Source organism: Gymnogyps californianus, unplaced genomic scaffold, assembly GCF_018139145.2.
Source record: "Gymnogyps californianus isolate 813 unplaced genomic scaffold, ASM1813914v2 HiC_scaffold_32, whole genome shotgun sequence".
Classification (NCBI taxonomy): domain Eukaryota; kingdom Metazoa; phylum Chordata; class Aves; order Accipitriformes; family Cathartidae; genus Gymnogyps; species Gymnogyps californianus.
Window position 1 is genome coordinate 1,726 of NW_026114202.1, and position 18,505 is coordinate 20,230.

The 18,505-nt window shown below is 50.5% G+C and overlaps 1 protein-coding gene and 1 long non-coding RNA gene across 2 annotated transcripts; both read right to left on the reverse strand.

Moving 5' to 3' along the window:
- Positions 1-4,688: 4,688 nt before the first annotated feature.
- On the reverse strand, positions 4,689-6,501 carry LOC127028460 (uncharacterized). The gene is made up of 5 exons (XR_007768003.1): positions 6,423-6,501; positions 6,250-6,328; positions 5,933-5,973; positions 5,794-5,847; positions 4,689-5,694 (listed from the first exon to the last, which is right to left on the reverse strand). It is a non-coding gene; the product is annotated as an uncharacterized LOC127028460 (long non-coding RNA).
- Positions 6,502-8,611: 2,110 nt separating this feature from the next.
- LOC127028458 (B-cell receptor-associated protein 31-like) lies at positions 8,612-9,560 on the reverse strand. The gene is made up of 5 exons (XM_050914202.1): positions 9,469-9,560; positions 9,283-9,383; positions 9,056-9,200; positions 8,809-8,979; positions 8,612-8,723 (listed from the first exon to the last, which is right to left on the reverse strand). The coding sequence occupies exons 1-5, from the start codon at positions 9,558-9,560 to the stop codon at positions 8,612-8,614; spliced, it is 621 nt and encodes a 206-aa protein (XP_050770159.1).
- Positions 9,561-18,505: the final 8,945 nt, after the last annotated feature.

Consider the following 18,505-nt stretch of genomic DNA (forward strand, 5'->3'; position numbering starts at 1 on the left):
ACAGGGAAAGTGCCAGCCCTGAAAGCTGTTGCTAGCCAGCACCGTGCCATGGAAGCGCTTTCCCAGGCCCAGCAACCGTGGGGCTCCGGGCTTCTCTAGCCACCTCACGGCATGGTCACCATCTCTCCGGCTCGGAGAGCTCAGCTCTGAAATCGAAAACGTCCAGCAATGGCTCCCACAGGGAAAGTGCCAGCCCTGAAAGCTGTTGCTAGCCAGCACCGTGCCATGGAAGCGCTTTCCCAGGCCCAGCAACCGTGGGGCTCCGGGCTTCTCTAGCCACCTCACGGCATGGTCACCATCTCTCCGGCTCGGAGAGCTCAGCTCTGAAATTGAAAACGTCCAGCAATGGCTCCCACAGGGAAAGTGCCAGCCCTGAAAGCTGTTGCTAGCCAGCACCGTGCCATGGAAGCGCTTTCCCAGGCCCAGCAACCGTGGGGCTCCGGGCTTCTCTAGCCACCTCACGGCATGGTCACCATCTCTCCGGCTCGGAGAGCTCAGCTCTGAAATTGAAAACGTCCAGCAATGGCTCCCACAGGGAAAGTGCCAGCCCTGAAAGCTGTTGCTAGCCAGCACCGTGCCATGGAAGCGCTTTCCCAGGCCCAGCAACCGTGGGGCTCCGGGCTTCTCTAGCCACCTCACGGCATGGTCACCATCTCTCCGGCTCGGAGAGCTCAGCTCTGAAATTGAAAACGTCCAGCAATGGCTCCCACAGGGAAAGTGCCAGCCCTGAAAGCTGTTGCTAGCCAGCACCGTGCCATGGAAGCGCTTTCCCAGGCCCAGCAACCGTGGGGCTCCGGGCTTCTCTAGCCACCTCACGGCATGGTCACCATCTCTCCGGCTCGGAGAGCTCAGCTCTGAAATTGAAAACGTCCAGCAATGGCTCCCACAGGGAAAGTGCCAGCCCTGAAAGCTGTTGCTAGCCAGCACCCTTCCTTGGAAGCGCTTTCCCAGGCCCAGCAACCGTGGGGCTCCGGGCTTCTCTAGCCACCTCACGGCATGGTCACCATCTCTCCGGCTCGGAGAGCTCAGCTCTGAAATTGAAAACGTCCAGCAATGGCTCCCACAGGGAAAGTGCCAGCCCTGAAAGCTGTTGCTAGCCAGCACCGTGCCATGGAAGCGCTTTCCCAGGCCCAGCAACCGTGGGGCTCCGGGCTTCTCTAGCCACCTCACGGCATGGTCACCATCTCTCCGGCTCGGAGAGCTCAGCTCTGAAATTGAAAACGTCCAGCAATGGCTCCCACAGGGAAAGTGCCAGCCCTGAAAGCTGTTGCTAGCCAGCACCCTTGCCATGGAAGCGCTTTCCCAGGCCCAGCAACCGTGGGGCTCCGGGCTTCTCTAGCCACCTCACGGCATGGTCACCATCTCTCCGGCTCGGAGAGCTCAGCTCTGAAATTGAAAACGTCCGGCAATGGCTCCCACAGGGAAAGTGCCAGCCCTGAAAGCTGTTGCTAGCCAGCACCCTGCCATGGAAGCGCTTTCCCAGGCCCAGCAACCGTGGGGCTCCGGGCTTCTCTAGCCACCTCACGGCATGGTCACCATCTCTCCGGCTCGGAGAGCTCAGCTCTGAAATTGAAAACGTCCGAGCAATGGCTCCCACAGGGAAAGTGCCAGCCCTGAAAGCTGTTGCTAGCCAGCACCGTGCCATGGAAGCGCTTTCCCAGGCCCAGCAACCGTGGGGCTCCGGGCTTCTCTAGCCACCTCACGGCATGGTCACCATCTCTCCGGCTCGGAGAGCTCAGCTCTGAAATTGAAAACGTCCAGCAATGGCTCCCACAGGGAAAGTGCCAGCCCTGAAAGCTGTTGCTAGCCAGCACCCTTCCTTGGAAGCGCTTTCCCAGGCCCAGCAACCGTGGGGCTCCGGGCTTCTCTAGCCACCTCACGGCATGGTCACCATCTCTCCGGCTCGGAGAGCTCACCTCTGAAATCGAAAACGTCCAGCAATGGCTCCCACAGGGAAAGTGCCAGCCCTGAAAGCTGTTGCTAGCCAGCACCTTGCCTTGGAAGCGCTTTCCCAGGCCCAGCAACCGTGGGGCTCCGGGCTTCTCTAGCCACCTCACGGCATGGTCACCATCTCTCCGGCTCGGAGAGCTCAGCTCTGAAATCGAAAACGTCCAGCAATGGCTCCCACAGGGAAAGTGCCAGCCCTGAAAGCTGTTGCTAGCCAGCACCGTGCCATGGAAGCGCTTTCCCAGGCCCAGCAACCGTGGGGCTCCGGGCTTCTCTAGCCACCTCACGGCATGGTCACCATCTCTCCGGCTCGGAGAGCTCAGCTCAGAAATCGAAAACGTCCAGCAATGGCTCCCACAGGGAAAGTGCCAGCCCTGAAAGCTGTTGCTAGCCAGCACCCTTCCTTGGAAGCGCTTTCCCAGGCCCAGCAACCGTGGGGCTCCGGGCTTCTCTAGCCACCTCACGGAATGGTCACCATCTCTCCGGCTCGGAGAGCTCACCTCTGAAATTGAAAACGTCCAGCAATGGCTCCCACAGGGAAAGTGCCAGCCCTGAAAGCTGTTGCTAGCCAGCACCCTTCCTTGGAAGTGCTTTCCTACGTAAGAAAGCTTGCGTTTCCTGTTTACTAGTCAGTGGTGACATAGCTGCTTTATTCATCACATCCATCCATCTTGCCATTTTATTCCTAAAACTTCATCTCCTGTGTGTTGTTTGTATCTTTCCTGACCTCTGTGCTATCAGTTATCTGCTCTCCTAATCCTGCATGCACACAAGGCTTCCTGTGCAGGGCTTGTGTTGTGGTTTAACCCCAGCTGGCAACTAAGACCCACACAGCCACTCGCTCACTCGCCCCTCTTGGGATGGGGGAGAGAATCAGGAGTGTAAACATGAGAAAACTCGTGGGTTGAGATAAAGACAGTTTAATAGGTAAAGCAAGCGCCATGTGCGCAAGCAAAGCTAAACAAGGAATTCATTCACTACTTCGCATTGGCAGGCAGGCGTTCAGCCATCCCCAGGAAATCAGGGCTCCCTCACACATAATGGTTACTTGGGAAGACAAACAGTGTAACTCCAAATGTCCCCCCACTTCCTTCTTCTTTCCCCAGCTTTATATGCTAAGCATGATGTCCTATGGTATGGAATACACCTTTGGTCAGTTAGGGTCAGCTGTCCTGGCTGTGTCCCCTGCCAACTTCTTGTGCACCCCCAGCCTACTCACTGGTGGGGTGTGAGAAGCAGAAAAGGCCTTGACTCTGTGTAAGCACTGCTCAGCAACAACAAAAACATCCCTGTATTATCAACAGTGTTTCCAGCACAAATCCAAAACATAGCCCCATACTAGCTACCATGAAGAAAATTAACTCTACCCCAGCCAAAACCAGCGCAGCTCGTCACTTAGATGAGAGACACTGCACAATGTTACTTACCACCCCACCCTCCAATGTGGAACGCAATTAGACATGAAGCAGGGAAAGCAAAGAGGCATGTTGGTGCATTAGATGTCCTTAGCAGATGACCATAGAGCCCTGGAGGTTCCATCTTCACTCTGGACAGGAGCATAGCTCTGCACTCCTTGACACTCCTGCCAGCAAGCAGGCTAGATGGGCTGTTCTGCCAACATGTTGGGTGAGCAGCTCTCTTCCTTTGGCTGCCTACTTTACCTGCTTAAAACATGGGGGGGGTGGAATGGGGGTACAAGATAGGAGGGCAGGTGGGAAACACCTGGCAGGTGAGGGATGGGGGGAACCTGCGTGTAAAAAACCCATGTGGGAAGCATTTCAGGTGTGGGGAGACAGAAAGACTGGGTGGTGGGGAGGTATGTGTGTAGAAACATGCATGGGGGGATGTGCATGGGGATGACCTACACCAGGGGGGCCACCCGGGATAATCCACAGCAGATAACTCACCTGGGATAACCCACAACAGATAATCCCCTCTGGATAACTAACCCACACCAGATAATCCACACCAACTGCTCCACAGCATAGGGGGAGCATGCCACAGGATGGTGCCACATCTCTTGCTCAGGCTCTGCTCCATGATGTTTTCCCTCCATTCCCGTGCTGCGACAGGCTCCCCAGGGCAACAAATGTCCCTTGCTGCTGCACCTGTGGGGCACCCACTCCACACACAGCCAGGAGCCTCCAGACACACAGCTGGCCTCTTACAGTGAGTATTCTTAATGTCCGGCAGGCAAACCTGGGCTGGGGGGGTATCTATTGAGCATCACGAGACACTTACACCACCGCATCTGAACAAAAATCCCAAACTATATTTCAGCATGTTAAAAAAATAACACAGAAGAAAGTAGAGGAATTAAATTCAGAATAAGAGATAGGATAGTAGTTGAGCTAGAGGAGCAGTCTATGTAAATAGGTCAGCTCCAAATACAAGACATCTTTTAAAAGCTAGAGCAATTTGAACACTTCAAATCAGTATTAAGACTGATACAATTTTGAACACATTCTTAGCATAAAAGTAAACACTCTTGCTGGGGTTGGAAAATGTCTCATCCCTTCTTTACAGCACTGCTGCAGGAGATAACCCTGTGAGACTGCAGGACAAGGTTGTACCGTAATCAGAATCTGTGCTTACAGATCCACCACGACAGCTACAGCCCTTGCGCTGCTGCACATCTGGCTTGCTGGCTCAATAAAGCTGAAAGTGAAGTGTAAAACTTTAAAGAGTAAAATAAAAAATAAAGAATAAATCTCAGTAATTCACTTTATACTAAAACGGTGTGCATATGTTTATATATATCCAATAAAAATACTTATAGTATAAAAGTATTTGATTTTCCTTTTGCATTAATTTAACTTGCATAGCTGTTAATTGATACCATTAAATTATATATCTCCAAAATACGTAGTTATAATTTGATTACAGGGGGTTTGTGTGTTACATAATTAGGAGGGACATCTGGCCAGCTGCACTGCCCAAGAGAGATGCTACTGAACTACCAGGGAAACATGCCATTGAAAGAGAGAGAGAAATAAACTACTTGAGAGCACTCCATCAAGATATCAGGGAAAACACCTGTAATATTCAGTTGCCTCCCTTTTTAAAGATTTAGAACAAATACCTAACTGCTTAAGTACATCTAATAAATTACATGCTATAGCTATTTGGCAGTTATAGTTATATGCAAGTCAGTTTGTAAATTTTACAAGTTTAACTTTTTTTAAAGTTTTATTTATGATAGAAAAATCAGTGAGATAAGAGATCCCCCATACGGTTTTACTTGGGAGGGTGGGGGGTCAAATCCCCAGTGCTGCAATGCATAAAGGCTACCAAGAAGGATTGGCGGATTTGCTAATGCTTTTGGCTGTACTGAAGCATACAGAGGAACATATTTCTATGATATCTCAACTCTTACAACTCAGAAGCCAAAAGACCAGTGATGCCATCAACTATTGAAAAACATGCTGTGCTTGGGTCTCTGGAAGGAAATTGACTTCTTTTTTTAAAGAGTGAAAAATCTTATTGCTGATGACTTCTACTGCCAAATACATCATGTCTGGAGATCCAATCTGATGGGAAGTTCATAAAATGCAACTTCTTTGAATGAGAAAGATTTCCATTTTGGAAACTCTCCTTTCAACTGAAGTCAAAATTACACACTGTATGGCAGTGGTCCCTGGTCCCTCAACTTAGCTTTCAGAGGGCCAGGGGTCTGAATCCATCCTCAACAAAAGCCACGTCAGCTAACCAGGATATTCCTGCAGTTGTCAGGTTCCTCTGCATCACCTGCAAGAAAAACAGTGCCAGCAGTAAGTATCACATGGGTCAACACAGACCTCTTCCACAACACCCCCCTCCTCAAAAGCAACATGGCCTTCTGCTCACCTGCTCCGCACAGATTCCAGTGTTGGACACTGCAGCCATCATCACTTGTGCTACCTAAGATACCAAAAGACAGAAAACTACCATTGCGCTTGTGAGAAATCACCAGCCCCACACTCCTTCTTGCTACTACCCAGCTCACCTCAAATGCTCATCCAATTCCAAAGGCGGCCTGCATAGCACCTGCAAAACCAAAGAGAAGTGAACTCCTGACACTGATAATTTATGAGGGGCCTGCCGCAAGCTGCAAAGGTTCTAGAGACAACAGGGTACTCTGTAGGCGATCGGGAAAGGCGATGAGCCGTCCCATACCCTGAAAGACACTATGCCTTATGTCCCTACTACTTTCTTGAGAAATACTAAGACTCCATATACAGATGCAGACAAGATGCTCACCCTAACCCCTGCCAGATAATCTCACCATCAGCCCTGTTAAGAGAGATGATATCAGCAACTTACACAGCATACAGCAACGCTGGTGGAAAAAACAAGGTTCCATCTTCAATAAAGTCAGAAATTCCAGGAAAATGCAATGCACCTAGAAATTAAAAAAATAAAGCATACTATTAAACCATCTTAAAACACTAAATAAAAAAATACTGACCTGAAAAAAAATTTTAAAAGCTACATACAAGTGTACTTTCTATTGTTCAGTGCTGCTGAACCTTGACTGGACCTCAGACAGACACCTCCGCTTCTCTAAGCATCAAAACATATCTGCCCAAAAAGCTTAGACAGCTCAAAAGCTACAATCAACTGAAGGAACAGCAGAGCACTGACACCACAAAAGCCCTGGAGCACAATGAGCTCCCTGATGAGCAGCTGTGGCTCATATACCCCAGGCCCCGCCCACCACCCTTGCCACAATCCCCTGGGAAAGCAGAGGGGTGAACCACCAGAAGACATAAAGGTGGTCAGAGGAGCAGCAGCAAGTTTGCTCATCTGCCTTAAGTTTTGGTGTGCAAAGTGCTGAACAGAGAAAGCGAGCCTTGCTGGAAACAACGATACCTGTTCTTTTACTACAACTACATCTACACTGCATCAGCAACATGACTGGGTAGGAAATTAATTTTTCTGGGGTGTAGATAGAAAAAGATAGATGTCCTGCTAAGCTATGTAAGAAAGTAGCTTGTTAAATGCAATAACAGTATTCTTATCAAAAATTATGTACTTTAGTTTCCTATTAAAAAAAAAAAATGTTATGGGGTTACACTTCATTTCTAGCAAGACCACGCATACTGCCTTAACTTCGACCAAAACTGCCTTCTGGATAGGACTGAATGACAAGGCAGAATTAGATCTCGTAAGAATCCCTTCTCAAAAATATCTCCGGTTGCAAAGTAAATTATTTATGGTAAATCACTGACAATTCAGAGTCACCTTGGCGGTCTCTCCGACTGACTCCCTTAAGAGAACTAGATGAGTCCCAAAGGACAGAAAATGCCAAAAAAACATGGAAATACAAGAAATGTATCGGACGCTGTATGAAGCAGAAGCAGCCTAATTAACACCTAAGTAGCTAGAACAAAAACAAATTGCAAAACAGAACAAAAACCACCACAGGAGATGTGTCCATAAAAACAGATGAAGGCTATCACCTTCTCTGAAAAACTCAAGAGGAGATCTGAGCTGATGATAGACATCTTTGGGGTACCAGCTACCAAATAGAAACATACTATGAGATGGAAAACAAAAAGACTGCTCTGGAGCACACAGATGGCTTTGGAAAAGGTTCTGACACAACAAGAGATATTGTCACAGGGATTAGAGAGATCCCAAAGGGGCCAGAGAGACCAAAGAAGTCTCAGGGATGCAGTGAGCTTAAAGGGAATTGAACAAAGTACAGGTGTCCTCAGGGGACTGGGGACTGAATGGAGGTGCACCAAACGGATGAGAAGACAGAAAGACCAACCGGCGTAACAGCTGTCGACTCAGGACGGGTTCTGAGGGGAAGAGAGGGGTGCAAAGTGCCCTCCTGAGCTAACATGGGTCTCTAGGGCATAGGGGATGTCTCGCGAGAGCTCAGCAAAGGGAGCGGAGGAGTCCCGAGGGGGCCTGAGAGACCAAAGCAGCCTCGGAGGTAATAATGAGGAACTCTGAAGGGGATTTAACAAAGTACAGATGTCATCAGGGGGGTGGGGGCTGAATGAAAGCATCCTAAACAGCAAAGAGTAAAATAAGAAGCGCACAAAAAAATAAAATCAAAAGGCAGCTAAAGTGCTATAAGAGTGCTGTGGAGTACGAGGATTTAGACATAAATAAAACTTAAAAATTGAGAGAGTACCCAACAGACAAAGAATTAAGCCTGTAAAGGGCCCTGCTTCTATCCGGAGTGCCACACGGCTTTTGCTAGGCTTTGCCAAAGACAATACCTGGCACCCCCTCACCAGCAATGGATACCTGAGCTCACAATCTGGCACCCCTCTGCGGCTCCCGAGCCGCCGCAGCGATGACAGACCCAGCAGAAACGGTGCCCCTTCTCCGGGCGAGAGGGAAGATGGTGGCCATGGCCAGAAGTGGCAGCGCCTCCTTCTGCCTCAGTATGTGCCAGAGAGGGGGTGTGTTCCAGCACTTCCGATGGCTCTGATTGGGTGCTGCTGCCTAGGTGTGGGCAGGACTTCCCTTCTGGTCTGAGTCCTGCTTCTGGTAGAGGTGAGGGAGGTGGTCGGCAGGGATGGGGGGAGCCGCTGCCAAATAGCGAGAATGGGCAATGCCACTTGAGTGGGGCAGAGGGGGGCAGATAGTGCTCCGGGGGGTGGGTCTTGGGGTGGCAGTGGGGGGGCAGGTTCCCCAGTGAGGGGGGGTGCAAGCGGTGTACCCCCTACTTCCCCCAGTTTCCCCCCATACTGGGCTTGCTGACCACCAGCTCCTCCTTCAGCTTCTCCACCTTGGCCTTGAAGGTCTCATTCTTGTCATGGGAGGGTGGTGGGGTGCTCCCTCACCCCCCACCTCCTGCAGCTGCCTGGGGGAAGGCGGGGGACACCGGGGGCATGTCAAGGACTGAGGCGTCCAGGGTGCCCCTTCTCCCTCACCCCTACCGGCCTCAGTACCTTCTGCAGGGTTTCATTGTCCTCCATGTCCTCCAGGCAGGCAGCCTGGCTGGCATCTTCTGCCTGTTTCCAGAAGGCCTCAGTGGAGGCGCCCAGCATGGCCTGCTGCAAGATCAGGGTGACCAGGCAGTGCAGGAGGCTGTGGGAGGCAGGGTGAGCTGGGCCCCATGGCCTCCCCTGGCCCGCCGTGCCCCGCCTGGGCCCCCCACACTCACAAGAAGAGCAGCAGGGCAAAGCTGGCCAGGTAAAGGTTGCACTGGGCCCAGAAGAGCTTCATGTGGAAGTGCTTGAGGGTACCGGGGCTGCTCTGCAGGGCCACCCACTCTGGTATGTTGTATCTATGGGTCTCCTGGAGGGTGACTGCAGGGAAGGGGCATCAGCAAAGGGGGGGGTCTGGGGCAGCCGAGCTCAAATCCCCTAGGTGGGTGGTTCCAGCACCCACCAAAGAGCAGGAGGATGAGGATGATGAGGAGGACAACGAAGATGGTGTTGCCATAGGCCACGGCCAGGCCCACCAGGTGCAACTTGAAGATCTTCTTCCATCTGTTGGGGGAAGACCGGAGGTCAGGGATGGGAGCTAGTACACACTCCCAGCCCCAGGGGAACCCCCAGGTCCCCCCCATCCCACCTGGTGGCCGAGACAAAAGGGACACAAAGCAGGAGGACGAGGAAGACCTCGGCGTAGAGGACGGTGGCGATGACTGTCCACTGCAGGCTCATGGTGGCCTGGGGTGGAGGGCGGGGTGTGGGGGTGCTCTGGGGTGTTACGAGGGGGTCAGCAGGTTTTGGGGGTGACCATCACAGCTCTGGAGAAGGTGAATGAGGTGCAGGCCACGCAGAGCCAAGCCGAGGGGCTGACACACGAGTACGACCGGCTGCGTGACCAGCATGCCTGCCTGCAGGTCCAGGGCCCCCCCTAAACTGCCTCAGCCTCCCATAAACCCCCTCTTCTGTGCCCCCCCAAAGGCAGCCCATGATGGCCCCTGAAACAAGGAGTGATGGACCTGGCCACACCTGCCAGGTCCAAGCTGAAACCACTGAACCATCAGACACTCTGGAAGGCAGCAAAGCCCCACAAAAGCCCTGGCGCACTCTGGAGAGAAGCAAGGCGCTTGCAGGCCTCAGCAAAGCCCAGCAAAAGCTGTCAGACATTCTGGAATGATATAGAGCCCTGTCCGGATGTCAGCAAAGCTCAGCAAAAGCCCTGGAGCACTCTAGAGAGAAGTCATCTTGTTGTTGTGGAGAAGACATTTCCACAGTAGTTCTTTCATTTTTTTTAATTTTTAGTTATTTTTGCAGTTAATTTTGGACCATTTTCTGTAGTCTTGGAAGAGTGCTGTTACATAGAGTGAGACCTCTGGAGGACTGACTGGAAATACCAGGGTCCCAGGAGGACTGCCGGCCCATAGAGTGCGACTTCCGGAAGACTGACGGGCACTTCCGATTCTCTGGCGGACTGCCGGCCCATAGAGTGCCATTTCCGGAGGACTGACGGGCACTTCCGGGAGACGCTCGAGTACGTAGAGATCCTTCCCTGGAGTGCTAATGGGCGCTCTAGGCGCTGCGCGCCGGCCGACCGAGTCCGGTAGCTGGCGCGTGCGGGTCGGCCGTCGCTCCGGGACGCTGGTAGTGTCTGTTCGTAGCCGAGAAGCCGCTTCGTGTGGCGGGGAGCCCGCCGGAGCCCCGGAGGTGCCGGTTAGTCCTCTGGACGCGGATCTCTAGGGCCCGGCGCCCGTGTTCCTCCGTGAGGGCGTTTCTCCGCGGGTTCCAGCGGTAACGGCCGCCGTTGCCGCCGGCTGCGTTCGTTTCGCCGCATTTGTGGCGGGCTGCGGCTGCTGGCGGAGCGCAGGTGCCGTGGCGGTGCTGGTGCCGTCTCGATTCTGCGTCCGCGTCGTTTCGCTCCGGGGCCGGCGCACGGCTCCGGCCGGTGCTACGTGGATGCGGGGGGGGGTTAATTATGAGGCGTGACCGGGGGAGCGGGGGAGGACACGCCCTGATTTGCATAATTGCGCTATTTGCATATTTAAGCAATAATTGCTATTTAATCAATATTGCTAATTATAGGTTACAACAATCTGTTCTCATGATTATTCTGATTAGTAGTTATTCCGAATTAGAACAGCAATTACGGGTATATGAATGCATGACAGTCCAGTAAGAAAAAAGTATAAAAATAACAAGTGTCAGCGCACTGGTGCAGCACTATTAAATGGAATACTCCTTAGGTGCAATTAATTCATTCCTTGTATTTGATCTAATTCTTGAATTGGATAATATTGTATTATTTAAATGGCCTAATTAAATAGTTTAATATTATAAAATACAATTAATGAATGGCTTGCACCCAAAGAGTGCTCTATTTACTACTGCTGCAGGAAAAATGGAAAAGGAGACAAAGCACAAAAACCAGACTAACACAAAAGGAAAGGTTAATTACTATGCTAAATCACTTTTTCAGATTATTAATTAGAAACCTAATTAGGAGTACTTTAATACCACAATTACAATAAGGGATTATTATAATAAACTGCTTCCAATTAGTATTCTATGTCTACTTCATAACTGGAAATTTTTATGACAATACTGCTTGGGTATTGTTAATGCATAAGTTTAACATTGCTATTATTAAATAAATAATAGGCATTAATGATGCCCAGTTAGTGTACTAAATGTTTTTAAAATTAAATTTCACTTTGTTAATCAGATTTAATTTGCATTATTTTTATTTCAGCTCTACTTGGAAGTAATTAGTACCTGTGATTATTTCCACCATCACACCCCCACCCCCCCCCAAAAAAATGGCTATGTTTAAATTTAGGCACTCATGACTCACTGTTAGTTTTCTAATTTTACTTTTATTTTAAATCTAAATCTTTTAATTTATGTTAGTTCTGGTTGAGAATCATTACCACCTGGGAATTTTTTAATACCTACATTTGAATGTAGCTATTAGTTAATGATTCATTTTTATTTCTCTTTATTTAAAAATCTAAAGCTTTGATTACTATTTTGATTCTATGCAGGAGTCATTTTTGCCACTGAACTTACAGCTATGTTATAATTTAAGCATTAAAGACTCCCGATTAGTTTCCAATTCTGTTTGTTTTGAACTCTAAAACTCTATTGTTTTGTTTCCAATTCGGAGTCATTAATGTCTGCAATTTATTTAATAATGGCTATTTAGCTATTAATGACTCCCAGTTAGTTTTCTGTCTTTATCACTTAAAAAGGATTTTTAAATTATTACATTTTTTAATTACAGATTGGGAATAATTACTGCCTGGTTCATTAAGTAATAGCTGCAATTAAATTTAGTCATTACTCACTCCTAAACAATATTTCTTTTGTTTATTTACACTCTAACATTTTAATTGTTACTTTAGTACTAAGTGGATTAACTAGCATGCATAATTATGGTTTTTTAATATTAACTAGAGTTGTTTTTCTACAGGTATTACTTCCGATTACTGCTCTATTATTTAGATTCTGGTATTTGTAATTTTATTGTATAAACTGGGAGTAATTACTGTCTGCCAAGTTTTAAGTAATAGCTAGAGTAGATTATAGGCATTATTTACTTCCAAAGACTATTCTAGTTACTGTTATTTGAGGTTTTTATTCTAAATGTTTTAAAGTAAATAAGTAGTAAAGATTAAAATAATAGAAACCAAGGACTTTGGAATTCCGAGGAAAAACAACTGGAGCGCCTCGACGTGACCAGAGATTGGATGAGCATGACGGTCCAGCTCGGACACTTGATGATTTTGCACTTCAGCTCCAAAGTTTGAAGCTCCGCAGAGAGCAACCCCTCCAAGCAAGCAACTTGGCCTTTAGCCATCACCTGCTCTCCTCCAGCTCCGCCACCCATTTTTTCTGGGAACCCCAGATTCCTAGGGGAATGAACATACATGCAACAGATGCACCATAACATCAAACTGCTGGCCGTGTGGCTGTGCCACCACCACCAGCTGCACCCAGCCGTTGCTACTACGCTAACAGGAGCCTCCAGCTGACGCAGCGCCACCTGCCCGAGCACCTGCGACCCCATCGATCGCTGGCTCCACCAACAGCGTGTCCAATGGAACCCACAGTGCTGCCAAGACTACAGCGACGCAACGGAAATGAATGTGAGCTGTGGCGAGGACAGACAGACACGTCACAGCAGGTACAATACGTAACGCTGAAACACCGTGCCAGCTCACCTTTATTTCAAAGGAGGAACACACATGCGCATACACACAGCACAAAGAATTTTATTCTACGAGACACACAGCTGTCCTTAGCATCTTCACATCTCTCTCTTCACAGCAACATCATCTCCGTGATTTGGATTCCTGGCGGAAAATGAGGGAGCTCTGCACGTTGCAGTGGACCCTCGCCTTCCAAACCTGCACACAAGAATAACACTTCACCCATCAGATGACACCAGAAACTAGAAAGCCCCTCAAAAGAATTTACAATCCCACACTCACACAAACCAGTTACACTCACCTGCTTCATAGCCTGATCCTCCTCTACATTGACCATCTACTTCAACTCCACGCACCCTTCAACAGTCAGATCCACAGCCATCTCCCCATGGTCATTCACTACACTATATATGGCAGAGCAGGGAAAAAAAAACCCAGCTGAAGGAAAAAAATTAAAAAAAAAAATCCCTGGCTGGGTTTTTTTAGGGTTATTTTTGTAGTGGGGGGGCTGGGTTGTTTGGGGTTTTTTTAATTAAGGAAAATGCTATTTCAACTCTAAGTCCAACCTGCAAGGAAAAACAAACCACATGTACAAGGCTAGACACATTCAAAAACTACAACTCATTCAGCAGCTGCTGACACTGCATCCATTCAGCCGTCTGCCCAACCTGACAAGCGTTCACCACCACACGTACAATGCTAGACACGTTCACGTATATTGCTGAACTTGTACCAGCACTACATTCTGGATAGGACTGAATGACAAAGCAGAATTAAATCCTGCAAGAATCCTTCTCTAAAATATCTCTGGTTGCAAAGTGAATACTGTAGATCACCAACAACAGTTCTAAGTCACTGAGACTCCTGGTTTTCTCCATCTGACTCCCTTAACAGAAGTAAACAAGTCCCAAGGGACAGAAAACACCAGGATGGGATTGAAACAAACAACAACAAAAAAGCATCAGAAACTGTACCAAGCACCTTAAGTAACCCTTAAGCGGCTCAAACAAAAATAAATGACAAAACACCTCAGGAGAGGTGTCAAGAAAGACAAATGAGTCCACCTGCAGCACAAAGACAAGGATGGCTCCAGGGCATGCTGACCAATGGAGAGGTCCTGCAGGGACTAGAGGGCACATGAAGGGCTCTGGATCACAAGAAAGGCAAACAGAGGTCTCTGGGGTGCAAGACACACAAATAGGCAAGTCCCCAGGCAACAAGGGGGGGGGGGGGGGGGGGGGGGGGGGGGGCGGCTCTGGGGGTACAAGGAAGGTAAATGTGGGGCTCTCAGGTGCCCCAAAAGACAAACCCAGCTGTCCTGCGAGGAGTAGATGGAAATCAGAGGAGTTCTGAGGGGACTGGGGGCAAACAAAGGGGCCTTGAGAGGGGACGAGGGGAAAAACAAGGCCTCTGGGATGTACCAAAAGCAAATGGAGAAGTTTTGAGGGGACTAGAGAGAAAAGAGAGGGGATTTAATGGGGCAAAAAGACAAACAGGTGTCTTGATACTACCAAAGAGCCCACAGGGACCAAAAGGCAAGCAGAGTAATCATGTGGGAATTAGAAGGAAACAGGCTTCTGAGGAAATAAGGCAACAAATAAAAAGCTTGTGAGAGGCCCAGAGGCAAATGGATGGGTCTTGAGGGGAGCAAATTGAAAGTTTCTTACGGCTGAGAAGTCGTCCTTGACTTTTGTTCCACAGACAGCTGTCCTGTGAGCTCAGCACGCAACTTGGGGATCCCTGCCCAGGCAATCCTGGCCTGCAACACCATGTGCACACAGCTGTTCTCAGGAAGTCGTGTAGTTTCATAACCTAAATGGCAGGTATTTCTCCAGGATAGCTTTGACATAGTTTTTTTCCCTCCAGAGGACAGGGAGAAATTGCTCCTCCCCACAGTACTGCCTCTGATAATGCACCTCCATCTTCACGATCTTGCCCTGCTCCTGCCACTCCTCTCCAGTCACTGCCCACCTCAAGCATCCATGGCAGCTGGTTCTCACCTGCATGGTCCTTTGTGTCCTGCCCCCAGCCCCTCCTCTCTGTCCCGCACCCAGCAGCCCAGGCACCCTGGCCTAGTACTTACCTGGGAGTACCCAGCCACCAGCCTGGGCAGACTGGAGGGCAGGGAGAAGGGTGTCCCTCCACACTGCATGCCTGGGCACAGTGCAACACAGCAGCACCAATGAGGCATCCCAGGATACCAGTGACGGGCAGCAGAAGGCTCTGGAGCACGATGGGACCTTTGGATGGCTTCTGGAGCAAAGGACAGAGGTAACAGGGGGGCTCGAGGGCTGACAGGAGAGCCCAGAGAGAGAGGGCAAAAAGAGTGCTTCAGGACACGAGGAAGGCCTCGGGAGGGGATCTGAGGAAACAAGAGAGGCTCAAAGTGCACTACAGGGACAAGAAGGGACCAGAGGGACCAAAGAAGGCTCAGGGACATGGCAAGGAACTCGGGAGGGGATCTGGGCAAAGTACACATCCTCAGGGGGCCAGGGACAGAACAGAGACAACCTCAGTGGCTCTTCATGCTCTGCGGCAGAAAGACAGCCTCGGGAGGGGTCCCAAGGAGACTAAAGGGGTCCAAAGGGAGTGAGAGGGGCAAAAGAAAGCTCTGGGACACAATGAGGGACGCAGGAGGGGTTGGGATGACACTAGAGGGGTCATAAAAGGACTATACAGGCAGGAAAAGGCTCACAGGGAACAACAGGACCTCAGGACAGCTGCTGTGTACAGCATAGAGGTCCTAGAGGAGCTGAAAGACCAAAAGAGGGGTGGTCCAAGATGGGGTAGAAGGCCCAGAGTCTTTTAGGTGATTTTTGGGGTCCTTCAGCAGTCACAGTGCTGTCCACATTTCCCTGAGAACATCCCCAGGTGCTGCACCAACAGGGCAGTTCTGCACTGCCCCCTCCTGGTACCAGCTGTCAAAGCAGACTGAAACATAAGTTTACTTTGAGCTTTTGCTGTTTATTGAGAACATAAAATCATGAAGAAGCACTGAGGATAAATCCCACCTTATCTTTAGGTTTACATGCTTTTATACATTCAGACAAACCATAAATTCTCTAGATAAGGGAAAACTCCTCACTATGGGACTAAAATCTTGGTAGGTTGGTAACTAAGGGTACGGTTTAGGGATAAAGAGATGAATGGGGAGCAGGGCAGGGGGGGAAAGGAGAAGAGGAAGAAGGAAGGAGAGAGAGAAGGACTGGGACAGGGAGCAGAACATACAGAGAGAAAAAGAAGGACAGGGAACAAGCCAGAGAGACAGAGAGAAAGAAAGGGATGTGGATCAGGACAAAGATGGAGAAGAAAAAAGTGATGGACTGTGGGATGGAGATGGAGGAAGAGAAAAAGGTCCAAGGAGCAGGACAGGATACAAGAGACAGCCAGCTGGATGGGGGGATACAGCAAGAAACGATGAGACAGGCAGCAGGAGAGAGACATACAGACAGAAAAGATGGGGACAAGAAGCAGGACGGAGGGACAACGCGAGAAAAGAAGAGAGAGGGAGCTGGACAGAGATGGAGAAAGAAGCATTAGGGACAGAGGTACTGTTGTAGTTTAACCCCAGCAGGCAGCTCAGCACCACACAGCCGCTCATTCACTCCCCCCCAGCAGGATGGGGGAGAGAATGGGAAGGGCAAAAGTTAGAAGATTGTGGGTTGAGATAAAGACAGTTTAACAGGTAAAGCAGAAGCTGCATGCACAAGCAAAGCAAAATAAGGAATTCATTCACTGCTTCCCATTGGCAGGCAGGTGTTTAGCCATTTCCAGGAAAGCAGGGCTCCATCACACATAACAGTGACTTGTGAAGACACATGCCATCACTCCAAATGTCCCATCCTTCCTCCAGCTTTTACTGCTGATCATGATGTCATACGGTCTGGGATATCCCTTTCGTCAGTTGGGGTCAGCTGTCCCAGCTGTGTCCCCTCCCAACTTCTTGCCCACCGCCAGCCTGCTCACTGGTGGGGCAGCATGAGAAACAGAGAAGGCCTTGATGCTGTGTAAGCAATAACTAACTGCTATTAACTATTGCTGTTCAGCAATAACTAACTCAGCCCTGTGTTATCAACACTGTTTTCATCACAAATCCAAAACATAGCCCCTCCAAAAAAAAAAAAGCAAGCAATGGAGGAAAAGGGGAGAGAGAGCAGACACCCCCCCTGGACTCCTGGGCCGGAGGGGAGGGGGTCACGGTCCCCACTTGGCACCAGCCTGGGGACAAAATGAGCTGAATCTGGCCTGGGCTGTTGGCAAACTTGACGGTGATGGGCTTGGTGGCACACAGTGGCTTCTGCCCATGTAGCCCCCAGACAGCCTCCTCTGCCTCCCTGCACTTGTCAATGCAGATGAAGCCCACCCCCTGCGAGACACCTGTGCACGGGGAGTCGGATGCAGAGTGCTGAGACTCTGCTGCACACCCGCAGGACTGAGGCATCTGGGCAGTTCCCCCCACAGACTCTCCTGCGGGACCCAGGTGTCCGAGGAATTCCCACCCAGACACCCCACTGCCCATCCGTGGGATCCAGGAAACGTTCTCCTGCTCCATAGACCCTACTGGGTACCCAGGCATCTGGGCAGCCCCCCTCCCCTGTGGTGGCCCAGGCATCCGGGCGCATCTGTGACCTGGTTGACGAGGATGTGGGAGGTGATGATGCAGCCGTACTGGGAGAAGAGCTGCTCCATCTCCTGCCCCATGTCCTTGGGGAGGCTGCTCGTGTAGAGGTTGGCATCATGGATGGAGACTGAGCTAAGCTGGGCATAGGACACCTGGGGGGGCGGTCAGCCCCAGGGACCCAGGTGTCCGGGCAGCAGAACCACCTCCCACCCATGGCCCCCCTCCCAGGGACCCAGGCATCTGCTCCCCCCCTCCCCTGCAAGGGACACCCTGGTGTCCACCCCCCCAAGGGACCCCATGGTGTCCAACCCCCCCCAAAGGACCCCAGCATCCACACACCCCTCCCCAAAGGACTCCCTGGTGTCCATCCCCCCCGAGAAACCCCGGCATCTGCCCCCCCCCCCCCCAAGGGACCCCCTGGTGTCCAGCACCTTGATGATCTTGGTCTGCAGTTGAGGCCGTTGAGGGTGCTGATGGCCTTGTTGGAGTCACCCATCTCAATGCAGTTGATGAAGCCATAGCCCAGGCTCTGGGCCTGTAAGTCTGCTTATGGCTGCAGCTGCAGCAAGCAGCCGTACACTTTGGGGAGAAACCACAGACCAGAAGGTGAGGAGAAAAGCCAGGGAAGATCGAATAGGTCCTCCAAGCAGACCCTGCCCTGCCTGGTACCACTGCTGTGCGGTGCCATCTCCCCTTTCCCTGGTACCTTGGGCTGGCATCATTATCAGCAGGCATGACAATCACAGGTGCCTCAGGCAACTCAGAGGAGCGCTCTTGCCCTGGCACTTGTCCACCACCAGCCAGGAGAAACTCGCCCCGGGCTGCCAGCCAAACCACTGTGCCACCGTCAGTCA